This window comes from Typha angustifolia, chromosome 15 (assembly GCF_048772165.1).
Source record: "Typha angustifolia cultivar Huaian chromosome 15, ASM4877216v1, whole genome shotgun sequence".
Lineage (NCBI taxonomy): Eukaryota > Viridiplantae > Streptophyta > Magnoliopsida > Poales > Typhaceae > Typha > Typha angustifolia.
Genome location: NC_133253.1, coordinates 1,704,845 through 1,731,782, shown reverse-complemented (window position 1 = coordinate 1,731,782; position 26,938 = coordinate 1,704,845). Strand labels below are relative to the sequence as shown.

The 26,938-nt window shown below is 39.1% G+C and overlaps 5 protein-coding genes across 14 annotated transcripts; 3 read left to right on the top strand and 2 right to left on the bottom strand.

Annotated features, from left to right (window-relative positions):
• The first annotated feature begins 752 nt into the window (after positions 1 to 752).
• LOC140777542 (E3 ubiquitin-protein ligase SPL2) lies at positions 753 to 6,018 on the top strand. Its single transcript, XM_073121711.1, has 7 exons — positions 753 to 1,209; positions 3,180 to 3,281; positions 3,392 to 3,562; positions 3,676 to 3,797; positions 4,065 to 4,184; positions 4,592 to 4,875; positions 5,675 to 6,018. The coding sequence occupies exons 1-6, from the start codon at positions 847 to 849 to the stop codon at positions 4,872 to 4,874; spliced, it is 1,161 nt and encodes a 386-aa protein (XP_072977812.1). The 5' UTR covers positions 753 to 846; the 3' UTR covers position 4,875; positions 5,675 to 6,018.
• On the bottom strand, positions 5,702 to 8,253 carry LOC140777541 (protein NODULATION SIGNALING PATHWAY 1). Its single transcript, XM_073121710.1, has one exon. It carries the CDS (start codon positions 7,877 to 7,879, stop codon positions 6,422 to 6,424), a length of 1,458 nt encoding a protein of 485 aa, XP_072977811.1. The 5' UTR covers positions 7,880 to 8,253; the 3' UTR covers positions 5,702 to 6,421.
• A 7-nt stretch (positions 8,254 to 8,260) lies between these two features.
• LOC140777543 (uncharacterized) lies at positions 8,261 to 13,149 on the top strand. 10 transcript variants are annotated; one of them, XM_073121716.1, is made up of 5 exons: positions 8,261 to 8,400; positions 8,468 to 8,570; positions 8,720 to 8,790; positions 10,547 to 10,682; positions 10,820 to 13,149. In XM_073121716.1, exon 5 carries the CDS (start codon positions 12,281 to 12,283, stop codon positions 12,911 to 12,913), a length of 633 nt encoding a protein of 210 aa, XP_072977817.1. In that variant the 5' UTR covers positions 8,261 to 8,400; positions 8,468 to 8,570; positions 8,720 to 8,790; positions 10,547 to 10,682; positions 10,820 to 12,280; the 3' UTR covers positions 12,914 to 13,149. The 10 variants fall into 10 exon arrangements, with proteins under 10 accessions (XP_072977817.1, XP_072977815.1, XP_072977814.1 ...); XM_073121714.1 differs by having other exon boundaries at positions 8,720 to 9,779; XM_073121713.1 differs by adding an exon at positions 9,695 to 9,779 and having other exon boundaries at positions 8,468 to 9,606.
• A 332-nt stretch (positions 13,150 to 13,481) lies between these two features.
• On the bottom strand, positions 13,482 to 23,508 carry LOC140777540 (copper-transporting ATPase PAA2, chloroplastic). Its single transcript, XM_073121709.1, has 17 exons — positions 22,713 to 23,508; positions 22,414 to 22,491; positions 22,065 to 22,162; positions 21,924 to 21,977; positions 21,324 to 21,410; positions 20,107 to 20,271; positions 19,325 to 19,435; positions 18,656 to 18,724; positions 18,453 to 18,562; positions 17,574 to 17,679; positions 17,119 to 17,185; positions 16,718 to 16,797; positions 16,147 to 16,601; positions 15,611 to 15,785; positions 15,053 to 15,184; positions 13,996 to 14,146; positions 13,482 to 13,902 (listed from the first exon to the last, which is right to left on the bottom strand). The coding sequence occupies exons 1-17, from the start codon at positions 23,320 to 23,322 to the stop codon at positions 13,787 to 13,789; spliced, it is 2,664 nt and encodes an 887-aa protein (XP_072977810.1). The 5' UTR covers positions 23,323 to 23,508; the 3' UTR covers positions 13,482 to 13,786.
• Positions 23,509 to 24,246: 738 nt separating this feature from the next.
• On the top strand, positions 24,247 to 26,436 carry LOC140779334 (ylmG homolog protein 2, chloroplastic). Its single transcript, XM_073124358.1, has 3 exons — positions 24,247 to 24,588; positions 24,680 to 24,879; positions 25,954 to 26,436. Exons 1-3 carry the CDS (start codon positions 24,358 to 24,360, stop codon positions 26,219 to 26,221), a joined length of 699 nt encoding a protein of 232 aa, XP_072980459.1. The 5' UTR covers positions 24,247 to 24,357; the 3' UTR covers positions 26,222 to 26,436.
• The last annotated feature ends 502 nt before the right edge of the window (positions 26,437 to 26,938 follow it).

The window sequence follows — 26,938 nt, the reverse complement described above, 5'->3', positions numbered from 1 at the left end:
TTACGTATTGAATCAAATCGATTCATAACAAGAACTGTCAATAGAAAAATACAAATATTTAAAAATATAAAACTTGTGAAAATAAAGTGTTTAATAACACATTTTATGAAAACTATAGAACAAAAACTATAAGTTTTTTACAAAATTGTAAAACAGAAAATATAAATGTTCAAATGTTCAATAAGTGAGAAATTTTTTATTACCCATCCTACTATAATATAATAGAAGAACAAATTAAAAAAATGTATATAGAAAACCTCACTTCCAGTGAAAAAGTAAAATGGATTTGAGTGATAAAAATAAGAATAAAAAATATTTTTGTCGCAGATCAACTATTTTTTTTATTTTCTAATTAATAAATCCTAAGTCAGGTAAAATTTAGTTGCTTCGGAGGAGATGAACTCAGACCAATTCCAACTCTCGAGCTAGGTTATAACTTATAAGTTACGAGAGGCTTTTTCATCTTAATTGTATTTTAATTTTTAATTAATAATAAAAGATTTTATTATGCCACCTATTTACATACACTTTATTTTAATGAAATACATTCGACTATAAAAAAATAATTATATAACTAAATTGTAAAAGACTCACCACCCGGCTTTGACAAATTTCTCTTTGTCTTTTTCTTTTTCCTTTATTTCTTAAAGACTCGCCACTCCGGCTTTTTGACAAATTTCCCTTCTTCTTTTTCTTTTTCCTTTTTATTTCTATTATTATTAGTTTTTATGATGTAGAAAGAAAGCCCGTGGGCTTACAAATTTGGCTTGGGAGTGGCAGCACGAATGGAGCTTTCCATCGAGGGACGCGAGTGACGCGACCCAGCCCAGAGGCGAATCCGTCGCCATGCCGCCGCGCGATCACCAGACCGCGACCGCCATCGCCCGCGCAGCCACCGCCTTCGACGGCGCTGTCCTCGGCCTTGGGCTCTCCATCTGCGCCGCCAGCTCCTGGGTCAAGTACTTCTCCTACTCCTCCGCCCTCCGGCGCATCCACCTCGCCCCCTCCCCCTCAATCTCCGACCTTCGCTCGCTCGTCTCTTCCTCCTCTTCCTCTGACGGAGATGAAGGCGTCCTCGTGGTCGTCCGTGGCGATGTCCAGCCCCGCACCGCCGTCGACGCATCGACGTGGGGAAGCGCGAAGAGCCTCGGCGCTCTCGTTTCCCAGGGCTCCGGCGAGCGCGCCGTCATCTCGACGCAGATGCAAACTGTATGGATTAGGGTTTGTTAATTATCTGGCAAAATTGCTTCTCATGTATGAATTCTAAACCTAATTGGTAAATTAGATCATCTTAACTTGATATCATAGTGTTATGAGATAGGCGATTTCAGCAATTTTCTGGGAATTAGATACTATTGCTAAGTCATTAGTGGGCTCGCAGATTACAATATTACATGTTGATTTAGAGACATAGAATTAAGTAAATCTGTCAATTATGACTACTCTATTTCAAATTGGTTGACCAAAAAGTTGGTGCATTCTATGTTGTTTTAGTAGCATGCAGATTCTAGGGTCATGGTTTACACCAGCGATATGGAACAGGGAACCGAACCTTTTTCTTTATTCAATTTGTAAGTTAGAGTGGATTGAAGGATTAAATATTGATCTAGACATAATATCATATAAATGGGTGATTCTAATGGGAACAGGTATTTCTACAATGACAGTAGAGTGGTTTGTAGGGTTATATGTTGATCTAGACGTAATATCAAGCGAATCTGGCATGCCTTATCTCTATTACAAAATTTTAGATCTAATTATCAAGTTTGGAACATATTTAGTTGTGAACAAATTCTAGAATCATGTTTTACATTAGCAATATCAGATATAGGGGACTAAATTTGTGCTCTTGCCAGTAAGTTGTCAATTCTTGAAATTGCTATCAACATGTTAGGCAGAAAAAAAAAATGAATGCTGATCCATTTTGTATATTCTAGGAGAGATTGTAAATTGATTTTAGAGAACAAATATCAAGTAAAACTAGTAAAATGTTAGTAGACTAGAAAAAAAATTATAAACCTAAATGATGAGTTTGGAACATCTTCAGTTGTTTCATTGCTTGCAGAAAATTGGTATTTGATATGAGATATAGGGATCTGAACTTTCTTCTTATAAAAGCTATTAACTTCTTAAAATATCTGTTTAGCTCATCAAAGCAAAAAGACTAATGATCAATTGCTTGTGTTTATATTTCTACGGATTAATTACGGATTTTTTTGGTTTCAAACATGTGCTAATTTAGATACTTATTGGCTTGTGCAAGCTTGAGTTTTCATTGTTAGCTTTCATGCTTTGTTTATCTTTTTTTACTTGGTATTGAGTAGCGATAAATGACTTCAGTATCAATTGTAAAATATCAAGCCACTAATCAGTGGTTGGTATTCAATATTTCACATAATTCTTAATGTTAAATAGTCAGCATGTTCAAGGCCAAGAATCAACCTTGCTTTAGAATGTCAAGGGAGAAAAGAAAAACAGAAATGTTTCTTAGAAATGATGAATTCAAGTAATAACATTTCTCTTGGCAAGCAAAGAAATAGTGCATCAACTGCGTACTAGAGCTGGTTTGGCTGACCCTTTAAACTCTTGCTGCAATAATATGCAGTTATGCACACTCATACAACGTGCTTGAATGCCAAAATGCTGTGGAACAATGGAATATATGAGATAGGCGATAATAAACCTTGAGAGAAATAATGCTGCACATTTAGAACCTTCAACTTCAGTGGAAGAATTATGTTCAGTGAAAAATTGTCCTAGTGCAAGAAATGCATATTTAATAGAACTTGAAGCAAAAACACCATATTAGCTTATCCCATATCGTATCAAGTGCTTACATCACCCTCTTATGGTAACAGGATTTGACCCAACTCTTGGCATGACAATTTGTAGAATTTTTTTTCTTTTTCTTTTTATGAATTTCCGAATTGCATGATATGGACCTCATATTTCTAAAAGTTTAGGGGTAAAATTTTTGTCCTTATGCCTAAAAGAAACAAACAAAAAAAAAGCAAAAAAGCAAAAAACAAAAATGATAAATCTTTTTAACGTAACTTTCAGCTGTATCTGTATCTATCACCTTTTCTTCTAAAGTGAATATTCAACAATCAAAAGTTCTTTTTGCTACAAGCTTATGGAACTCCAATAAATCTTTGATTTGTGTTTTGATGTTTGTGAAGTGCTTGTACAATGAATGGAGAGGCATCTTTGCGTGGAGTTTTGATCTCCATGCAATCCTTGCAAAGTCTTCCAAGGAACAAATGACAACCTCATTCAAATCAGTAAGTTAAATTTTACTATTTACAAATTTTTACATGAAAACGCCATATGGTATAGCTGTAAATATTCCGTCACTCTGTTAATATTTTCATCTTTCGTACATGATTTCTAGGTTCCATTTATTCTTACCGAAGGTGGTCACTGGCCAAGTTACGGTTATGTTCACATAAATTTGGATGGATCATCTCATCCACTACCTCTTACGACAGTTTATCATCAGTTGCACCCTGTTCAGGTGTCTCCCTACACATTGATTCAAGCTGTATTTGGTAATGGCTACCCGGTAGGTTCTTCTCTCTCTGTTTGCTAGCTTTTGAGTCAATATTAACCTTTACATTGGCTCCTCCCCTGCTCGTTCTTTTAGGGTTCTTGATTTAGTAATTATTGCTTTGCAAGGTTGCATTATTGGATGAGGAGAAGATTCTACCAGTTGGAAAGAAAATTACGGCAATTGGAATTTGCACAGCACGAAATGGAGAAATCGAAATCAAGTCATGCCAAGAGCTTCCCTATTTCTTGTAAGAACCAATTTTTGCTCTAGCTAAATATTTTGTTTCCTTTTCGATGATGTGCGGCATGATTCACATACATTTTTGCAATGACTGCGTTCAAGACATTTATTTTAAGTTAAGAGATTTATGTAAAAATTGGTCTGACACGTTCTCTGCAATCCCATGAACAACATCCTAATTCTTTGTTACATAAATGGAAATTGTTTATAATTGGATTTCATTTAAAAAGTAGAATCATTATGTAGCATCTTTTGCTAAGTTTGCCTTGTACAGGTCTGAGAAGAGAAAGGATGAAATTGAAGCCGAGCTAGCCACTAGTGCTTCGACTCTCTTTTGGAGTGGAATTCTCCTTGGAGCACTATCAGTTGTCGTGGTTGGTTATGCCATCTATAGGTATCAACGTGGAACTTCACTGTGTAAAACCATGTAACTGACTTTTTCTTCCCATTGATTTATTAGATTCCAACTTAATTACCAAAAAATTTACTAGTGATGTATTATTTTCAGGGCATATGATGATAGTTACCTTATATTGAGTGGTTGTTTTGCTAGGTTACACCTATATTAGTATTTCTTAGCCATGTTTTGTTCTGTGGCCCAATTATTTTATGAGTCTTTACAGTTTTAGACTAGGTCTAATGTCCATTGCCTAATTCCTAACTTCTTTTAAGCTCTTGAAGCAATTAGTTTTACTGTATCCAATTTTCTGAATTTTCTGAGTGCTGAATTTGGGTTCAGCATGTCGAAATCGTATTCTTATTTCCATGATTTCATACTTCTGATATACTTTAATCATGCAGGAACTGGACGAAATGGAAAGAGTGGAAGGAGATGAGGAAACGGAATAGAGAATTACATGATCAGGCTTTGGTTCAAATCGGAACAGAGGAGGAGTCTGGTGATGTACCAGATGGGGAATTATGCATCATCTGTTTAATGAGGCGAAAGAGATCTGCTTTTGTTCCCTGCGGACATCTTGTTTGCTGTCCTACTTGTGCCCTGACTGTCGAGCGTGATTCATCACCTAAGTGCCCTGTATGTCGCCAAAACATTCGGACTTCCATCAGGATCTATGATTCTTGAGGTAACGTATGACAACTAACATCTTTATGTTTGCAGAGTCACCTTATTAGTTTATTCATAATTCATCTTGTCGCACTGATAGAAACAGTTTATAGAAAGTAATCTGTTTCAGACCCTCTTTTTTTTCTGGCTAAAAAAGGGAGAAACCCTGATAACATAAGTTGAAGTATGCAAACTCTTGCATCAGCATGGATTATATAAGTTATCCTGACTGATATTTAGAGGATTATAGTTGATGCTCTATTTGGTCCTGACTTTTTTTTTTGAGAAATTATTTGGTCCTGACTTTCTACTGTTTCAGTGGAAATTATCTTCTCTTTTCTGCAACTTGCAGCAAACTTGTTCATTCAACTCGGCATATATTGATCATGACCCTAATAATATCTTCGATTTGATATCCTTGCTTCTCTTCTTGTTTCTTCGGTGGCACCCAAACAAGCATAGCAGAATTCTTGCTTTTGCCTATGGCAATGAACAAAGATGAGAGCTTTTCTATTGACTTTCTGTAGAAGTATTTAGTACAGTTGGTAACCATGATCAATATGTTTTTAAGCCTGTTAACCAACAGCGAACTTCAGTTGTAGCCAAAACCTAGTTTTTATATACTCATTTATTTCCATCACAAGCGGCAATATTCTGAAGACCCCTTAACCCATATTGTTTAAGTATGTGATGCAAACGATATGCTAATATTTTCAATGCTTTTGTGCTGTGATTTTATTCATTCAGCTTTTCTAACTGAAATTAGGATTGAGCATTGCAAATCTGCTAACCTTTTCCTCTCTTACTTTGTCTTGTAGAGATATACAAGGCTAAAATATGGTGCGTACAGGTGGTGGCCGAAGATTTCATTTTTTCGTGGCTGGTCTTTGTCTGCAGTTCAACATGAAAGCCTTAGGTCAAGCTCTTAACAAGCAGAGTTGACATATTTGGAGAAATTTTTACTATCTTCTGAGCAGATGCATTATTAGTGCAACCTTGTAATATAGTATATCTGATTTAGGCTCCAAACTTAGTGCTTAATTTTCAGGTGGACGTGGTATAAATAAATCACCTATTAATCTTGGTAAATTTGCAACAAAGGTATTAGTTAACTGCATGGGATATGAGTAGACATTTACACCTCAGAGGTTGGTTTCTTGGAGTGCACTTATGCATTATTTGGTGTATGGGATTCTCAATTGGGAAGAATGCAAAAGTTACCATCACCTGTTGCATGTTGTCTTTGAGGTTGCAACAGTGACTATTCTAGGATGGCCGCAGCTGCTCTCCACCATTTTTATGTTGTAGTAGTTTTCATTCTATGCTTTTGATCATCATAATACTTCTTAAATTCTAAATCTAATGGCAATTGGATTCTCCAACAATAGAAACATGATCTAGAATGCAATACCATGATCAATATACAAGCTGGTTCCTAATTATATCAACCCTCATTCTAACACAAGATGGCCTACTCATTACGAAGCACGCCCTTTACAGCAGGAGCCAGGGGGTAGTTACTACGGCCGTCAGACGTTAGAGTCGTTACTCCGAAGTGGCCCCCGTCATCCTGTAGTATCGGTCTTCCACAGTGAGCAAAATGACACAGGCTGCCCCTTCCACCAGAGCCCCACCGCCTTCTCCGCCGTCCTCATCTCCCAATTTCCATCGTACTTCCTCAGAAGCGCTCTTCCCGCATCTACCGCCTCCTCCCCGAACCCTTCCTCCCGGAACCTTAACCCTAACATCCTCTCCTTCCACCTCACTCTCTCCTCCACCTCCGCCTCCAGTATTCTCGCCGCCTCCCCCTCCATCACTCTCCTCTCCTCGCTCTCCTTCCCCTTGAACGCCGCATTTGTCGACTCCAGGAATCTCCAGAGAATCTCAGTCGCCATCCCGAATCCCCTCATGGCGGGCGAACTCCCATCGCCGGCCTCTAGCTCGCTGAGGACCACGAGGTCGGGGTTTAGCTCCTTGATCGACTGGAGTATCGCCCTCCGACCGTCGGCACCAGCGTGTCCGACTCGGAACTGGGCGCAGACGACGAGGGTCTCCCCAACGGCCACGGCGATGTCGCGATCGATGCGGAGGTTGAGATCGATGGACTTGGCGTAGCGGAGGAGGTGGGGGGCATAGTCGTATCCCCGTGGCGCCGCCGAGAATGGCCCTGGAGGCGCGGCACCGGCGCCAGCGACGGTGAGGCGGACGAGGGGTGGGGGTGGGGAGCGGCGGGTGAGCGACTCGAGGAGGGTCGGCCACTGAACTCCGTGTGAGACTCCGAGGTCGATTACATGGAGTGGACGGGGTTCTATGGTTAAGGTTAGGGTTTGGGAAATGGCGGCGTTGGCGAGGGCGTTGGGGAGGGCGAACCAGGGGCTGACCTCGTGGAACTTGATCAGAGACGAGCGAAACAGTTTTGGATCCGTCGTGGCGAAGGAGATGGGGGTTTCCACTGGCGGACATCTAAGGGAGGAAGACGAGGAGACACGAAGAGAGAGGAGCCGTAAACCATGAGAAGCAAGACGGTGGTTGACGTCGCCGGAGGAGGAGGCGAGTTCTTCGAGAACGTAGAAGAGATGCTGGACGCGGGAAACATTTCCCGCCTCGATTGCAGCAGCGCACGCGTTGAGCAGCTGCTCTGCCCACCTTGCTTCCTTGCTCCCGCCATTGCTGGAATTTCCTCCGCTACCCTTGCCGTTGGCCTTCTTCTCGCTGGTATCAATACCGGCCTTCCTCTTTTGGTAAGAAATTGTATTACCTTGAAGTTTCCGCTTCTTTGTTGTTTCTGGTTGCGAGAGCGGCAGCCGGGGAGTACTACTTGTGGTGGTTGTAGGAGTGGCAGGGAGAGTGGTCGGGGATGGAGTTTGAATTAATTGAGCCTGGTTATCGTCCTGTGTCCACCATTCGTAACTTGCGATCTCATCGAAGGCTGGGATGAAGGAGCTGGATTCCTCTAACCAGTCTAAGAGATGGTGGTTGTTGTGGGTTGTGAAATTGGAGTCAGGCCCTTCCTCAAATGTCATGGTGTTTTTGATTTGGTACAATCGAATTTAGAGAGGAAGCAGAGAAGTTTGGCATTGACTTGGGGATAAGAGTGGGAGAGGGGGGTGTGAACGTATTAAGCTGGCTTGCCCTGTAGATTCTTGGTTCCTTGTTGTGATTGGTGGAATGACAAACAGGAAGGAGATGGTAGGAAGGACGGTGGGTTCAAATATTTTAAGGCTGTGGTTGCTGTTCTCATCGAAGATTGGAGTGCGGCTGTTTGTATTTTGCTGCAATTGTGCTTAAAGAATGTGGCAGAGATGGCTGCTAGTCTTTAGTTGGGATGTTATTATATTACTTTTCAGATCTACATTATATATGTTAATGATTGGCATCCAAATGACAACAGGAGAAGAGGTGAGAGTTGTGGGACATTATTTATCGTTTTGGGGACTTCAATAAGGCTTAACTTACAGATAAGCAGAACTTGGACTATAAGATGTTGAGAGGTGCCACTGGAAGATAACAACGCTCTTACTTTGTTGGATATTGTTGGTTACAGGTGAGATGCATGCTTACAGAATAGATTTTAGAGTAGAGTAAAAAAAATATGACCTTTTATCTTTTAGGGTGAAGTGAAAGCACAATTGGTGGAACTTGGTCACCTTATACTCTTTCATTAACAGGATCAAAGGAGACATATTAATAGTCCTCGTAGGCACCATTTATCAGGTAATTTGTTTTGTGCTTTCTTTGTGTCTAATTACCATTAGTTTCTTGAAAATAACCAGTAAGCTATATACGTACTGTTTAGATGGCTTTAAGCATTTGATTTAGTTTCCATCTCTTTCACACACTACATTCTTACTTGGCGCCAGCAGTTTAACTCTCGTCCTTCAGCTGATGTGCATTTATCTTTTGGGCTTTCCACATCAAACAAAATGAAACTGAGGTCACATTTTTCCTGCAGTTTTCCTTATAGAAATGTTATTTTCTTTGTTTATTCTGACATTATGAAATTCAGTTTGACAATGCCATGTTATTGTTTTTTTATTTTCTCTGCCGGTCCATTAAGTTTAATATTAGGCAATAAGTAGGTGAGTCGATTAAGTATCAGAGAAACTAAAAGTGAAAGATTGATCTTTAGAAAATAACATTAGCATATAATACAAATTTATTTAAATTTCCAGAATGCTGTGTTGGCTTATCATTCACGTTATTCACTAATTTCAGCCAGTCAACCGAGTCTTGGTTGTTTTTTTTTTGAGGTGTTCCTATTTTTTTATTGCCTAACTAGAATTCGACAATTGAATGGATCCACACTGAAGTGGAAGATGGAGATAACCACATAAAGTCGTAACCTGATTTAGGCTGCAAAAGGGGATTTTTGCTGTTAAAGGGAAGTGAAGGATACATCTTCCTCTCCATTTATCTTTCCTTTGAGAAATCCATCCCTTGTGAATGTCGGGGTGGGGGCTATATTTGAACATTAGCCTAGTAGTCTGAAAAGAGATGCAATATGTACTTGCACTAAACTCATCAGACCTCATCAGTTTGCTAGGTTCAGATGAAACAGGTAATTATCAAAGCTAAGAAAAATTTAAGAGGATAATTAATCAAGGCAAATGGCTTTGGTAATGGTTAAATTAGTTTTCTTGATTTGAATCAACCAGTTTAAGATAAATATGGTGGCGCAGCAAGCAAGGCGGCAACCTGCATGTATCTTGAGTATACAGACTACTTGATTGCATTTGTTAGTTGGAATAAGGTGGGGTACTTCTCTTAGTTTAGTAGGAGTTTTATGTAGCTAAACTCTTTGCTAGGTCAACTGACATCACTTTTGTTTTATCTAATAGCATTGAGTGAGTTGGAGAATGCACATAAGAAGCCCTAGCCTATCATTAGCAGAAAAGTACAAACCAAATGATTAGAAATTATTCGGTGAGTGAACATTGTCAGGATATGCATTTTGTGGTTGTGGTTTCTGTTAGGGATAATCTCTTTCTTGGGAAATATCTATATGATGTTGTCATCATCTTTTCTTCTTTCTTCCCATAAGTAACCTCATTTCACTCTGCATTTCTCCCTTGTGATAATTGCTTGAAAATGTGCTACCTCTAATCATGTCACTCTTTCAGATCTCTAAGTAGATTTAGTGAAATTTTGATAGCTTACCAATTTTTTCAGAAGAAAACAAGTAGGTTAAATAGTGATGAAGTTGGAAGCTTTAGCTATACGAACTTGCAGCTGCATAATTTTTTTCTTGTTGGAATGTAATACTACAATATTTATTACTATATCTGATCTACTTAGATGGCCTATAGCTTACAGAAATGAATTTTGTTCCCTGTTGTTCTTAAACTGAAAAGTAGAGTGTCTTACCAGTGTGACAGGATTCTCTAGGGACAGAAACATGAAATAAGTTATAGGTGAGATAATTTTTTTTGCTAAAAATTCAATCCATACTTCTTCAACATAATTGTGCTTTAAATTGTGTCTCTACAAAAGGTCGTTTTTACAAACCAACTTGCTTTTATAAGCATGAGAATGTGCTCATTCTTTGCCATTTCAGCTACTTGACACCTTGTCATGAAGTATGACATCAGTGTGAAATCTCATAATATGCCTTTCTGCTTCTTCTGGTCTACCTTTGAGGTAGTTATCACTTATACACTTTCTGAAATCTCCTGATTATCTGTTGAATGCAGAGAATGGAACTGTTGGGCCTTCCTCACCAGCAACAGAACAGTTCAGTACTGGAAGACAAATTTCTTTTTTAACTGAAGTATAACAGCGTTGTTGACTGTCCTCCTCTTTGGTGTCCTATCTTAGTTTTTCTCTGAGGTATGAGATATTTCAATTATGAAAGTAAGTGGTTATAATCTATAGTCTATACTGCTACTACATCAACTATTCTTTTTTTCACTTTTCTTCCTATATTCTCTCATTGCTCTTATATTTATTATTCTTCACTGGTATAGGTCCCTTACATATATTGCTGCAGTATAAGTCATTTTCTATCTCCAACTAGATATTCTTCTAGAAAGCATATACTTTGGATATTTAAATGCTCTCGACCTATTTGAAAGCTACTTGAAGCCCTCATGGCCTGCTTTCCTACATCACTTCCTTTTACTTCTTGATCTGTTGATAGTGGTGACAGGAGCATGCACTTGAATATGAGACTTTTCCATCTTCAAGTACTCCGATGTAGCCATCTCTTAGTTATATCATAGTCTCATAGATTCATTTATAGCACAACAAATTTGCAGAAATTGGATGTTCCAGATTGTATACACTGGGAATTCTCCAACTAGTTATTAAAAGTAGTTGATCTTGCCTTTCCAATGTGGATTTTATATTAGAGTCTTTCATCTGTTAACATCCATTTTGCCTCAGCATAGAGAATTTTAAAAGGTGAAGTCGGTTAGCTACTAAATAAAATATCTATTCTCAATTTTCTATGCCGACTTCAGGTTCTTTTCTTGTGATGAGACTACGTGACCCTACACCTGTAGGGCCTCGCTATAGATGGCAACCCCTCCTTTCTGGTTCTAATGATAAGGAAATTTCCTGAAGTCTCTAAACTTAAAGCATACCATTGGCCAGCATAGACAACTACTGCGATAAGCTTTCTTATCCACAGTATAATTGAGATTTGAGAGAAGATGGATATTTATTTGTCGAGTCATAAGTTTGTTATATTTTTTATCCCTTATCAGTAACCCTGGATGCCCCTCTTAGTAATTGTTTTTTTCCCCCCTTTTTATGCTTTAAAAATCTACCAATTTTATATCCAAAAGTTCCCTTATTCTGTGGTTTTGAGTCGGAGAAATCTCTGCTCTAGAATTGAAGTTCTTATAATTTAATATTTGTTTATTTGGAGTTGCAAGATGTTAAAATGGATAAGATTTCGTTGAGTTGATGTGAGATAATGTGAGGCATTTTCGTTTATGTATTTTTAAAATCAAAGCATCAAGGTAGAGGTGATATATTACTCGGATAAAAGAGTACATGATTAAACTAGATTGTGGGCCTTCAGAGAAACCTCCCCAAATATGGAGTGGTATAGGGCCATACGCCACAATAGTACAATAAGATGTTTTGAGTTTGAAACCTTCAGAGAAACTCAAAATTTTGAGTTTGAAACAGGCATGTCAAACTTAAGAGTCTCTAACAATTTTTTTAGTAATACAAAGATGATGGATTTTAGTGGGGGCTCTATGGGAGCGTTGCGCGAGACCCAAATAATTTATTCCGAATTAAATCCTAGCCGTTGGTACGGACGATTCAATTTGAAACAAAAGCTAATGAACTTGGCAAAAGGTAAAAGTCACATGGCATGCATGGGCTCCACCATCTCACTTAGCCGTTGGCTTTCACTCCAACGGTAAGATGCCAGCTTATTTAAACATACCTCTGCCCAAAATCCACAATACAAGATGGCTTCCACTGTCAAGCTTAGGAGCTCCTCCTCGGTCCCTAATCTCCTCCTCTCGTCTCTAAACCTCTTCCTCTTCTTCCTCTCCTCGGCCTCCTTTGTTCCTATCTTCCTCTTTAGGTCTTCCCCAACCTCCTTTGGTTGGGCTCTCTTCGTAGTCTCAGTCACCACCCTCCTCTCCTCCCTTGTGGGCTTCTATTCCCTCCTCACCCACTTCTGCTTCATCACCCATGTCTCCCTCTTACTTGCGTCTTCCGTCGGGCAGGTTCTCGGCTTCCTCTCCCTCTTTCTCCAGCACGAAGCGACCCTCCGGCTTCTGGGCTCGGTGAGAAGAAGCCAAAGGGAGCAATGGGTGTTGCTGACGTTAGAGGAGGTGTTGTTACTTGGGATGCTATTGGTGCAATCGATTGTGTTAATCTCAACATGTGTGGTGCAAAAGTGGTGGGCGAGGGAGTATGAGGAGGTAGAGGCAGAGAGGGAGATGGCGGCGAAGAAGAGGAGCCGGAGGATGGCTCGGGTGCAGGAGGAGGCAATGGCGAACGCGGACGCCATGGCAGAGCTCAAGGCAAGGGAGCTGGATGAGAAGATGAAGAACAAGTACGGGCAGTGGATGAAGAATGACTTGGAAGGGTGATGAAAAGGTTTCTGTTCTAGATTCATCTCTTAGAATGACGGTGTTGTGCAGACTTCGTTATCGGGTGTATCACCTGAGTTTGGTTTTAGTTGGTCACTACAAGGTGGCGAACAGATAACAAAACTCAGTGTTGGCTTGTTGTTAGTTTTATTATGCTGGTGGCGTCGAAAATGTTAAACTGCTTGTTGAGATAAGAAAGAACAAAAATAAAAAGGATTCCCAATATGCTAATATGATTTTCCAAATGCAGGCATAGTTTCCGGCCAGGAAAAAACGAGAGAATTCATCCTTGCTATTGAAGCCCGACGGTTAATATGACAAAAGTCATGAATTTAATTCTCTCGTGCACTATTTAGTGAATTTTTCTACCACAACAAGAACTAGCTAGCCCGTTTGTTTTAGCCATAAGTCTATAGACTCGATTGGATTAGAAAAAGACATAGCTTTTAAATAAAAGAAAGAGATAGTTCATAGTACCCAATAAAAGAATTTAAATTACATTACAAAAAAAAAAAAAAAAGCCTATCTTATCTTAAACGTAATTTGCTACGAAAAGCTCGTAAAAATTATTCTGGTAAAAAGCTGCAAGCCATCTCAAAATGCATCAGAAGGGACCACATTTTGCTCTAGCACAATTTATATAATCTTCTAAAGAACAATACAAAGAGCTCGGGTGCAGTAATAATAATTCAAGGGTTCTGGATGTTCTAGGATGGAAATTGGTTGAACCTGTTGTTCTACATCCACTTTATTTTTGAAGCAGCAAGTCTCCAACTTAGACAGATGCCCATGACAATTATCCATTAGTAGGCTTATAGTTGATATTTTTTGTGGAGGACTGAGAACCCAAAATTTATACTATATACATATATATTATCTATCCGCATTTTCTGAAGAAATTGGCTTCTCTGTTTTCTGAAATGATCCATGTAGCTGCAGAAGCAAAGAATTGCTGACAACAAAGATCGAGCTCATGGCCATCAACCCTCCTGCAGAACAATTATCAAAATAGTGTTATATTAGCTGACAAAGTATAGTCACATATGCCTTCCCTTTCCTGATCTCATCAACATAGAACTTACCTGATAGAGACGGTGTCATGGCAAAATCAAATTGAGGAAGTAAGAACCCAGCCGCAATGGGAATGGCAACAATGTTATATGCCACTGCCCATGCTAAATTCTGGTGAACTTTTCCCATTGTTGCTTGAGAAAGGGTAAGTACGTCTACTATCTGCACGAGAAGAGGTGTTCAAAACAAACAATTACAGTGCACCAAAGTAGGCTCAGAAATAAGAATCCCATGAATGTAGACGACTTGCTAATAAAGCTCAGAATTAGCTTTCTCCTTCTCAAATGGGTTACATGAAGATTTAGTATGATTAATGAAGTATTCTACATTTGTCTGAAACTTTATCGCCATGCGCAGTGGTATCATGAGTGAACTTCATATATTAGTAGGCAGTGATTATTGAATCAAACATACGATACACACAATACAAGATCTAGGAGCTCCAGCTGGCTCACAAAGAGCTCATCATAAACCTTCAACTTTAGACGATGCTAACACCGGACTAAGGTTGGAGACAAGTTACTTGCAAACACAAAATCATTCAACAAATACTAGTAAAATGCAAGAATAGAAAAACCAGTAAACTAGCTGACATGCATTATGCACATGAAACTCTCCTTCATTCACCTTCTATGTCAGTCAACAGAGCATAAAATAAAAAGGCAAATTGTTAAAAGGGAACAAATCACTTCAACATACGAGATGCAAAGCTGCAAGTGGTTGCAAAGCACCACTCATACACATCAAATTGTGCATGCAAATACTACATGAAAAAAAGGGTGTGTGATAATTCAGTTTCAGAAATAGAAGAGTAATTGTTTTATTTTACAAAAAAGTTTCTATTCAAGTTATCTCAAAAGGAACCTTTATTTTACAGTTGCTAAGAGTAAAAGAGCATGCTAGCAGATGCTCTTAATAGAACTTATTGACTCATTCACATGACAATGTTTTGCTGCCCAAGTATAGTGCTTGCACTAATATAGGCATATATGATACAAGTAATCAAAATGGTGATGAGACAGCATGATAAGTAATCAGAGACCATAGTGGTGTTGTTAGATAGTTTACCTGCGATAGCCTGTTACCCAATAGAATGACTGATGCTGCATCTGATGCAGCATTCTCTTTTGCTTCAGTTTGCAAAGCAATTCCAACGTCCGCAAGTGCCAAGGATGGTGCATCATTTATGCCGTCGCCAACCTTGAACACATAAAACAATGAGTTAGCTGTCTCCAGGATGTTCAAATATTTCATAAGTAAAGGTACTAGGACATTTGGCAGTTGACACATACTTATTGAGAGGATATTAAATGGATGACTGTTCCTTTATGTATCACGACTGATTGTTCTATTGATGAAAGTATAGGATACACACAACCAGACAAGTGATCGCTCACACATTTATATTATAAACATCAGAGAAGATAATATGTCTTCCGTATCTTGGAAATCATTTATTATATTTAATGTCTCACATTGCAGGGGATATCAATAGAAGATGCAAGATATCAAATAAAGTCATGCGGAAGACTGTAATGAGATGCTCCAAGAGAAATTCTATTTATCAGTTTCTGAATTTCAGTGAACATATCAAACATAAATTCTGGTCTACTAGATTAATAGTACCATTGCTACACGATGTCCTTCTGCTTGCAAACTTGATATTACACTTGATTTCTTCTGTGGGGTTAAGGATGAGTTTATGTTTTGGCTTCCAATTCCAACCATCTTACCAACACTTGCCACTGCCTCTTCCTTGTCCCCTGATAGAAGCACTGTCTTGATTCCTTTTTCCTGCAGCCTTTATTCAAATAAAATGTGTAAGCCTATAAACTGCGGTAGTGAATCCAATACACAAATTTTACAGAAAATCTTAAAGCCACTAGTAATCTGTATGAAAAAGAAAATCAACAACAGGATATGTTGTTTTGGAGTTGAGTCTCAAATCAAGTATACTTTTGATTAAGATTACAAGAATCCTAAATGATTTAGCACCAAATGCATCACTGGACATAGTCAAATGTCCCGAGCTACTATCAGATCATTAGATGTATCTAAAAGTCTTCACCTAAGCACAGAACAAGTGAACAATTCATCATTTGGTTTATGGACTACTATTTAGAGCAAGCATGTATGGACCATAGACACTGGTTAAGGGCTACCTATTTACTGTTGATTTGGCATCATGACGCAGAACATCAGATATTGCTATGGCTCCTATTATGCCTTCTCCTTCACGGCCAACATAAACGACCGACTTTGAGTAGCTTGAAGATAAAGGCAAGCTGGATGTCATGAATTCTACATGATTTTCTAGATCCACCAATGCAGATATTGATGCTTTCTTTTGAAAACGCTCATGAACCCAATCCATTGTGCCAACTGCAACCAAAGAACCATCCACTTCTGCTAAGCAACCAAAGCCTGGTTCTGTCAACTGTCCACTAGTGCTTGGGATTTCCAACTGTAGCAACTCTGCTTTATTTACAATAGCTTTTGCAATTGGATGTGATGCTGTTTTCTCCACTGCAGCAGCTAGACGAAGAACCTCCTGTTCTTTATATGTCAAAGAAACAATGGCTGTAACAATTGGTTTTCCCTCTGTAAGTGTCCCCGTCTGACAGTTAAAAACATAGATTATAAGGAGACATGCTAGAAATAAGATGTTTTTGCTGCATATCTTGCAACAGAATATGGAAGAATAAAGAAATATCACAGGACAAAAATGAATACTTTATCTAGCGCAACAACGTCTATCCCAGCTAAACGTTCCAACACATCTCCTCCTCTAATAAGAAGTCCTTGTTTAGCCCCTGTTTATCAAGTGAGCTCAAAAGTCAATCAGAAATGTTGAAAACCTAATATCGATACTCCAAGTTCTTAAATCAGATCTATAGAACGAAAAATGCCATGTAGTGTTGTATACATTAACCACCAAAGACTGCATGAGGAGAAAATCAAAAACCCCTTCGAGCACAGAGAAAATTGAGAATTTATATCTCAAGAATCCCAAGCAATCAACTTATCATGACTATTGCGCCACAATCTTTGGCAACATGAAACTATCAAATTGTTCTATTTTAAATTGGCAGAAACATATGAAACTGAATGCAGTCAGTCAAGAAGATAATTACCCAGGGAGGTTCCTACTAAAATCGCTGTAGGGGTAGCTAACCCCAGGGCACAAGGGCAGGAAACCACCTGAAATTGTCGAGAATAAAGGAAATGATAAGTAGGAGAGGGGAAGTGACTGCATCTGCATGGTTGTCATAAAAAGTCTAGGATAAATATGCACTAACATAAAACAAAGGGCTATACAAAATATTGAAGTTCAGGATGCCTGGATAAATATGTTGTATATGCTACTTATTACAGATGGTCCACATTAATTACTCAGAATTTTATATGTAGTAGCGCATTTGGTAATGGAGGAACTCATAAAATGACACTATTATACAGGTCGAAATTATCCATTATCTATGCATTCAGAATAACCATTATAGCTACTTAATACTTATCAAATAAAAGAATGTTAAGTCCCTATCTTCAATTAAACTAGTGGTAGAGTTGGATTATCAAGAACACTTACTAGTACATCCACAGAAAGTTTCAAGCTCAAAAGCAACGAGTTTCCATCAGGACCGGCAATATCATTGAGAAGTACGTCTGGAAAGATATGTGTCCCAATATAGTACCTAAAACATCATTCCAGAACATAGATAAGTTGGAAGACCAACATATTTGTTACCACCCAAGTCCCAACCCAACAGGAAAAGATCATAATAATAATGTTAAGCACAATGCTTAGTAAAGCCTAACATTAGAAGATACTAACCATTTTGAAAGGGGCAATAAAAGTCAGATTTTGAGGCGAAAGTCACAGGACCTTATCATACCAAGGAAAGAGAAAAAATAATGTGATGTACCAAACTTCCTTGTCTGAGAAATATTAAATGAGTTTATAACTCTAGGTTTACATTCTTTACATCCTTGTAGAATAACTAAAAGACCCTTATCTAATGATGGTTATTTAGATGGTCATATGGAGGTTCCAGTGTGCAAGCAAGCTAATAAATAATTGATTCACTTCCAGCTAGTCTACAACTTCAATCAGGCATATATGAATATTCTGAGTTCAATTTATTGAGCTATCCAAAAATTTGCAATTATGGAGTATTTGTCTTTCTGATCATATTCATATATCCAAGGATAAAGCATGCCAGTTCACAATTAAGTCATACTTCCTTTATGGTTAAGAACTTGAGATGCTAAAAAAAAAGAATTTTTTTTTTAATCAATGATTATATTTAAGAAACCAAGCATAATTTTTCAAGTTTCTGCAATATAGTTGACCAAAATAGTTAGTCTCAGTATGCTTCAATATACAGACTAGAACAATGAAAAAGGCATCAGAGGCATCTTTGCACTAGTATCTCTATCTAAGCACTAGACAGAATGCAAGACGCACCAGAAAGAAAATGTTGCAGCTGATATAGTCATAACACTGTATACAAAAGGCCCTGCAATTGAATCTGCAAGTCTTTGAATAGGAGCTTCACGTGACTGTGCATCTTCAACCTGCGCAAAGGCATTTGCAAAGACTTAAATCTTCACATAAGATGATAAGAAGATTCCAATATTGAGTTGGTAGGAAAAAAATTGCAAGCCAACCATGCGGACTATCTTGGCAATAGTTGACAAAGCTCCAGTTGTTGTAGCTTCAATTCTTAGAGGACCATCCTGGCAAACAAGTTTAATGAAAAATCAGGACAGTCATCTGGCCAGCAGTTTTAAATAATGAAATGCATATAGGTTCAGAAATATTGTTTGCAGAATATTTCGATGATGATTTTCTAACAACACTATCTTACATAGTGAATTAGCCAATTAGGCTAACTATCTCATGATATTGTTTCCTCAGTCATGAGTCATGACAAGTCCTCAAAGGACCACACATTTTGTTGACTTTTCTTCAGGCCACAAACATACCACAGGAAGTGGGGGCTCATCATGCTACAGTCGGCCAATTATTCAGTAGAAAAAAAAAATTTAAAGTAGTTGTCAAAGGGCAAGGATTCTAACAATCAACATTATTATGCACTTATCATTTATAGTTATTAGCATTACTGGAATGTCATCACTACTCTCATTAGCCTCCACATGTTGGAAACAATAGGTTTAATATTCCAATTAGATCACAGTCATGCTAGTAAAAGAGGTAACCGTTAACTTGTGTAAGAATGTTTGAGTGTACTAATTTACACTATCTAAAAGGAAAAAAAATGACCAGAACCTAGTTTTTCTCAAGGTCCAGGAGGATAGGAAAAGGTATGAGCATACCCAGTTTACAGTTCCTGCAAAAACAGGAAGGCCTCGTTCCTTGAGTACGGGAAGAGATTCCCCAGTAAGCATGGATTCATCAACAAAACTCCTGCCTCCATGGACATTTCCCTGCAAGGGCAGATTATCTACATAACACAATGTTTTGATTAAATAGAAAGACTAAAGTCATTAAACAACTGTTTGGAAAGAATATCTCCATCAATCTCATCATTGTTTGAAGATTTGAAAATCTGTAATCAAGTAATCATCCATATTGGCCTTCAAATATCAGATCAAATAGTTTTACATAATGAACTCTGGCATTCATCTACTTATTCTACTTGGACATCAAAAGATATGCAGATGCAGACACATGTCATAATGATGGGAAATAGCATTTCTTCAAGTCACAGAAGGACAGTTTTGCAGAAATTTATGCAAGACACACAAAGACTACCTAATTCTTTTTGGTAAAGAAATAATTACTTTTACTGCTCCCATGATCCTAAGAATAAATGAATCCAAACAAAATAAAAGAAAAAAAAACTTATGAAACCTTTAAGACTATATCATGTGGTTGCTCAACTCAACATATTTTCTTGACATAATACATGCAAAAGCAGACACAGTTGGGCAGGATTCAAGATGTTTAAGATTAAAGTAAAATAGAAAAATGACTGAATTAACAACCAAGAGAAGAAAAAGAACTATCATAATTGATATATTAGCCAATAAAAAGTAAAACCATGGGATGCTGCTACTGCAAATGGAATGAACAAGTTGACACTCTTGTAACATACATCAACAGGAATAGTTTCTCCGGGCAAAACCAATAATGAGTCTCCAACACGAACATCATCAATGGGAACTTCAATGCTAATAGCATCTTCACCTAGAACACTATCCAATGAAGGGTCCTCTTCAGAAGACGAAATTACTAGCCGTGACTGAGGAGAGACCAATGACTGCAGGAGAAGAAAAGGACTCTATTAGCTCACATAACATAAGATCATTCTCAAAAGGAAGCTCATGACTTATGAGCATGGTTTATTGACTGATGTTGTACAATAGTATATAAGTTACTCTTCAAAGTAGCATAGTGTATACGCACATGTACAGATATTATTTAAATGTATGTAATTCAGAACATTCAATATTGTGCATATGGTGTTATAGTCCTTAACACATTTTATATGTGCAGCGGAAATCTCAAGTTCTCACATGCATGCTGCGAAAAACACCTGTTGAGTACTGACTTACGAAAACATCCACAATGTCATTAGCTCTTCCCCTCAACTATCCTCCTCCTCACCATATAATCATCTTGCCATCATCCATCCCATTTAAATGGTCAATGACTGGAGGTTCTTCCATCATCATCCTCCCTCATATCTTATCTGCCTCACAGCATCCATGTCAAGATCCTCTTACTGAATCATCCAATTCTTGCTCCCCTCCTCACCCTTTATCCCTTTGGTACTCATTAGAGCAAGTAGAGGATGAAGGACGAAGAAGGAATTATCAGAACTTCCAAATTCAGAAAGTAATCCTAGTTGCACGAATCCAAAAATATTTCAAGGACATAAATGTTTTTTCAAGAACAAATGGAAATATATGCAAAATTGAGAGGTTGGTATGGCATTAGGTTAACTACAGTGGGTCCTATATATATCTTGAGAGGTGCCTTAATTGATGCTTATAGAACTTCAGTTAAGTAATTCAAAACCCTACCCGTTTCTGAAAATGGACAAACATAAGTCCTAAATTCCTAGAATCCTAATCAATCCCAACCTTAAAAGCTTCAGAGGTAAGAATGTTTTGAGTACCTTGACAGATCTTACTTCACTATGTTAGACTAAATTATAATCACAAGAACACTGATATTTAAATCAACAATATAGAGTAAGCAACTAACATATCATTTTCTTCCAAAATGAAATAAATTCCTTGAACACCATGATACAATAGAATTGTCAATTGCATGACAGAGTGAACAAGCTTGTAGGGCAAAACTTACCAAAAGCTCATTCATATCACTAGATGCCCTGAGCCTAGCTCTTTCTTCAAGAGAGCGTCCCAAAAGTACAAAACCAAGAAGCATGACCTGTGTGCTACAAAAAAAAATTATTCAACAAAAAATAAACGAATTTGCATTAATCTGCTGCTTCTATGTCTCACAGTATGAGAGATCTCTATCTGCAACACTCATATCAAATTATTGACTTGAGGAGGTTTTTTACTTGATTACTTTATTTATTTATTTATTATTATTGAGTTGAGGAGGTTTTTTAGGGATTTTTTTTTATAATTATTATGAAGAGCATATTGGGATAACAAATGTGCACAGGATGCAGTAGGATCTTCATATGTTTATTGGCTCACAAAAATTTAACATAAGCCATCAGTCATGTCAGCAGACATGCATGTAGATGTCTTCACAAAGATTGCATGCTTAATTTGGTAATATGGGTACTCGAAAGCTTGCTGACATAATTCAAATGGAACTCGGCATGCAAGATTTTGCACTAGAAATATCATGCATAAAAGAGAATGAAGTGACACAAGATTCATGCAAAAGACTTCTGATGCTTATAAAGAACAAAACAAAGCAACTCACCGGCTCATCAAAAAAGGATGCTTCCCATGCAAGTTCGGGTTTCAGCAATGACACCTTCATAATAAATAACATTGAGGATGATTAATGCAGATGGTAAGGTGCGAGAAGTGTTAGTCAGGTTGAGTTAACTACAGCACTTACTGCACTAATAAGGAATGCAGCAATAGATCCAAATCCCACAAGAGAGTTCATGTTAGGGGACCCTTGCCTGAATGCTCGAAAACCATCCAAAAGTATACCTGCATTGGATGCAAAGTATAATAAAAGAAATCTTAATCAGACAATTGAAGAATGAGAAACCAACAATAAGCTGCCATCACATTCATCACAGTTGTCTTAATAACAAAAAACACTATTTTCTACTAATCAGCTACCTGAAAAACTGGGGAGTCTAATTAATATAAGAAGTGAAGTAAATCCTGCTGCTGAACTAAATTCATATGGAGAAATTTTTAATAAACAACAGTTATCCAAAGGGTGCCAATAGTACCTCGACCAGGTCCAAACAAGGATACTATAGCAATTCCACATTTCAGATAAGAATTGTGCAGCAGCTCCCAAAAAGATCCTGCATCAGCCAAAAATCAATTAATTAAGAAAGAATTATCCAACAATACCAGATCAAGAAATCAATCAGCACAGTGCAGATACTCCAGTCCAAGAATAAACAATATATAACAGAAATTTCAGACTACTAGCGTACTAATTATCCAAATTCTTTACTAAGTTGATTTTTTCACTATGAAATTGAAGAATCTCCACTTGCGCGAGACTGCAAGAAGTTTTCACCATGAGCAATGTGAACTCCGAGAGAATGCAACAGATGGGACGCATGCGATCCACAGCACAACGCCACAAGCGTCCAGGCGAAGGCGACACGATTCAGGCTCCTCGCGAGCAACTCCTCCTTCCTCTCCGCCATCGCCTTCCATTTCCCCACGCTCTCCCCGACGCCCGACCCTGATCCTCTCCTCGTCGATGGGAATCCGCACGTCGTCAGCCTCCTCGCGAGCTCCTCCGCCAACGTCCCGTCCTCCTCCACCGCCGCCGCCTCCTGCCGAAGCCGCACCGCCGCCGTCTCTGTCAGCATGTTAACGACAGCCGACTCGACCCGCTCGTCGGCGGCGAGGATGGAACGCACACGGGAGGCACAAGCTCCGCACATCATACCTCGGACGTCGAGCAGCACGGAGGAGCTCTTCGGCGCCTCCTGCTTGACATCTCCAGTGGGAGCTCCGATCTCAGCTGCACTCGCCCTAAGGAGGCGGAGGCGGAGGCAGAGAGGAGAGAGGGGGAGGGGGAGAGTGTTCCGGCGAGCTCCGGCGATACCGGTGTTAGTCTTGCGGTTAGGAATTGGGTTTGGGGATAGGGATAGGCGAAGGAGACGAGTGGTCGCCATTGGTGGAGGCCCGGAGGGAAGAAACTATGGCGGGTATGAAGTGAGATGGAGAAGAAGCAGAGAAGTGGGAGAAGTCTAATGAAAATTAAAACTCACGTCAAAAATGAACTGCAAAGATGACTTGCATACGTGGCTCCTAAATTTTTGACACGCAGGAAGAATTTGGAGCGAAGCGCAATTCTGGGCACAAAGATGTAGGTGGTGGTTGGTCTTTTCGACCACACAGTCCACATGTTCCACGAGAGAGCGCTTACATTAGGATGAGGTCCCATCACCGCTTAAAAGTTGAAAGGTCTCAATGTCTCATTTATTGAGGAGGAGGCGGTGACGACGCGGGGGGGTAACCGGAGACAAGTGATGGGTGGACCTGGTGGAGTTATCAGTCCACGTACGCAAATAGAGCTGGGTGTAATTTCTATACTGACGTGGCATTAGATAATACCAAATTCCAACCATTTATCTGTTGCCACGTTGCATATCAAGATGTGTCGTAATAGCTCAGTTGGATAATTTAATTTGACTCGGTGATTGGTAAGAAGGAATTTGTGGACGTCGCACGAAGTAATCTGCTTTGATGGATTCAGACTACGAGAGCAATGTGTCACTAAGACTAATCAAATGCTTTCCTTTAGATAAGGAGGGTGAAAACTATTACGTTTACAACATCAGGTGCCACGAAGACTAGAATTTGAAAAAATTAACCACTGACACCGTCCCAATTGCTTTAGACTAGTAATTTAATTTTGCTACACGTGCAGCATTTATATATCTCATTTCTTTTCACATGCAACCCAATTAGGGGGTATTCATGGGCCGGTGGGGCCGGATTTGGGCTTTTTTTAGGCCCTATATTTGGGCCATCATTCGTATATGTACCCGTAGAAGAGCGAAGTCGGCAAACGGGTGGGTTACTTCATCGGATCTCTAGCCGTAAACCCAGAGATCCGACGGACCAAGCGTTCCGTTTCCGTTACATTATCCTCTCGCTTTGCAATCTTATCGCTCGAACCATCTCATCTGCAGGATCACCTGGAAATGGCTCCTCTTCCTTCCTCCGACACCCCTCAATCTCTCGTCCCATTCACCTCCCTCCTCTCCACCGCCTTCCGCTACCTCCCGTTCCCCTCCCCCAATCACCAATCGAAGCCGTCCGTCCCTGAGCACACGGCTCTCAACTGCTTCAAAGAGATCACCACCTCGCTCTCCGACCATCCATTCCTCAAGTCTCTCCTCTCCTTCCATTCCGAACTCAGGAGTTTCTACCAGGTGAAACCATTTGCTCTCATTCGTCTGGGTCTTGCTCCTTTTGGGTTAATTTTGATGTGGGTTTTGGGTACATTGTTGAGTTGGTTTGCAGGTGCGTTGCAGAGGAGTGAGGAGTGCCAGTTTCCTTTCGGGTCGTAGCTTTGCCGCTATCTTGCCCGGGGACTCGGTCGCGGGGCTGGTGGTTGCCAATGGAATTACCAATTTCTTGAACATTTATAACACGTTGCTGGTGGTTAGGCTGGTGCTGACTTGGTTCCCCAACTCGCCTCCTGCCATTGTCAGCCCTCTAAGGTATAATCTTGGTTTGGAAGGGGCTTATTTATGAGCTGGTTGTTCTTTTCAATTCGATGCGCTCTTTGGGGCATTTATGCAAATACCTTATAGAATGTCTAGCTTGGTATATCTTACCAGGGAAAGTGTAGATGTGCCTGCGGGATGGTGATAACGATACTTTCATGGACATAGGAGTGTGAATTGTATATAAGGCCAACTTGATATGTTGCAATATTTAGTGGTCAAGTAGGCTTCATAGTTTGGTAGATTGAGACAACAAGCAATCATATAGTTCATTGCTTATACGTGACCTTCCTAGTTGTCAATTTTGATATGCCACCGGTTGGCAAGTGTTAAGACAATACACCAATTTAGTCGGAAGAGATCTTGATAGCAGTCAAGATTCATATTCAGTTAATATTAGTACAATGATATGTAAATTATTCCTGAGAAGTCAGACATGTCAAGAACAGTGCTTGAGATAGCTTCAAATTTTCACCACTAAGTAACTAACTAACAAGCTAGTCTATTTTCATCAAAAAGTGTCAATATTATGCTTTGAAAGTATGGCAGTTGAGTAAGGGTGACATTCATTTAAGCTCTCCACACAAACATAGGAATTCTAAGGAGAGATTCTTATGTGACTTGTCACAGAAAATGTACTTGCAAGAAAATGTCCTCTTGTTCATATGCACATGATGTAAATATAAATTGGATAAGAATGATTTGTTGTAAGCATTTTAAGTGACCACAGAGAGCTCCATGGTTCTGAATCTTTTCTTCTTTTTTTGGCGAACTTCTAACTTGAATTCATCCAAGTTTGCGAGTTGCTCATGTACACAAATTATACATACCTGGTAAATATGCAACACTGGAGAGTCGTTTATTTTGGAGGCAAGGTGAGACGATTGATGTCTCTGTAGGAGATAGTTTTCAAGTTGTCGTTTACATTATCTACTGTCATTTTCTCCTGATGCACTTTGACAGGTTGATGACTACTCGGTTGCCTTAAATTGTTACTTTATTTTATCCATAATATTGAAATTTAGATGGTTTTCAAGTTCCTAAGTTCGGTTTCCAATTCTGGTGCAGCACTCTATGCGATCCCTACCTTAACATATTCCGTGGGATTATTCCGCCTCTTGGGGGAACATTGGATTTATCCCCCATCCTGGCCTTCCTTGTTCTCAATGCCTTTACTAGCACTGCTGCTGCACTTCCTGCTGAACTTCCTCTCGCAGAATTATCTCACCGAAGCACTTCACAGTTCCCTCTGCCTCTCAACCTCACCACAGCACAGAGAAAATGGATGAGAAGGGTATGCTCCAAGGGGTCTAAGAAGGTAGAAGAAGCTAATTAGGTGTGATCTTCCAGTGCTCATCCGCTGAGTTTTGTGTTGCACTTACCCATTTCTTTAATTGCTGAGATGGGTCTGTGTAGGATTTCCGGTATCTAACGATTATACCTTAAATTATTTTGAGCTGGTGTTTTTGACTCTATGGATGTAACTAAGTTCTCTCTCTCTCTATTGTAATATGAACCCATGAGATAAATTGACATTCTTTGCTTCTTAAATCTTACTGTTTCTTTTAGATATAAAGTGCAGAAGTCAAATAATAAATCTATGTCTTTTAGGATGTGAATGATAATAAAGGTTTAATGTAGGGTTTTTTTTCAAAAAATTTCTCTAAACATTTTTAACAAACCTTAGGTATTGTGACAACTAGGTAAAACTTGAAACAAGGAGGTATTCTAGATGTTTAAGTATATCTTTGCCAACCTGGTTGGTTTAATATAGAGTTTCTATTAACAATTAGAACAACCTGCAGCTCAAAAAGTAGTAACGCTAGCAAACCAAACATGCAATCTTCTCCACGTCCCAATCCAACGAGAAAATCTTCTCCTGCCGTCCGAATCCGGCAGCAGCTCGAAAAGGCTTCGCCGCCGCTTCCAGCGATAAAAAATCTTAAGAAGCTTTACTACGGCCTAGACATTACGTAAAGAAAAAGGAAGCACTTATCTCCCGTTCACGGGCGGTGACCAGACCTCTCCGTTGCCGGCCTAAACCATGTGCCCG

What these genes read in the sequence shown, in the direction of transcription:
- LOC140777542 (XM_073121711.1), top strand. Translation starts at nt 847, where the DNA reads ATGCCGCCGCGCGATCACCAGACCGCGACCGCCATCGCCCGCGCAGCC. An exon ending in CAAGAGCTTCCCTATTTCTT is followed by an intron (nt 3,798 to 4,064) that starts GTAAGAACCAAT and finishes TGCCTTGTACAG; the next exon opens with GTCTGAGAAGAGAAAGGATG. An exon ending in GTTGGTTATGCCATCTATAG is followed by an intron (nt 4,185 to 4,591) that starts GTATCAACGTGG and finishes TTAATCATGCAG; the next exon opens with GAACTGGACGAAATGGAAAG.
- LOC140777541 (XM_073121710.1), bottom strand. Translation starts at nt 7,879, where the DNA reads ATGACATTTGAGGAAGGGCCTGACTCCAATTTCACAACCCACAACAAC.
- LOC140777543 (XM_073121718.1), top strand. Translation starts at nt 12,281, where the DNA reads ATGGCTTCCACTGTCAAGCTTAGGAGCTCCTCCTCGGTCCCTAATCTC.
- LOC140777540 (XM_073121709.1), bottom strand. Translation starts at nt 23,322, where the DNA reads ATGGCGACCACTCGTCTCCTTCGCCTATCCCTATCCCCAAACCCAATT. An exon ending in GTGATATGAATGAGCTTTTG is followed by an intron (nt 20,272 to 21,323) that starts GTAAGTTTTGCC and finishes CTTCTCCTGCAG; the next exon opens with TCATTGGTCTCTCCTCAGTC. An exon ending in CATGACACCGTCTCTATCAG is followed by an intron (nt 13,903 to 13,995) that starts GTAAGTTCTATG and finishes ATTGTTCTGCAG; the next exon opens with GAGGGTTGATGGCCATGAGC.
- LOC140779334 (XM_073124358.1), top strand. Translation starts at nt 24,358, where the DNA reads ATGGCTCCTCTTCCTTCCTCCGACACCCCTCAATCTCTCGTCCCATTC. An exon ending in AACTCAGGAGTTTCTACCAG is followed by an intron (nt 24,589 to 24,679) that starts GTGAAACCATTT and finishes GTTGGTTTGCAG; the next exon opens with GTGCGTTGCAGAGGAGTGAG. An exon ending in GCCATTGTCAGCCCTCTAAG is followed by an intron (nt 24,880 to 25,953) that starts GTATAATCTTGG and finishes ATTCTGGTGCAG; the next exon opens with CACTCTATGCGATCCCTACC.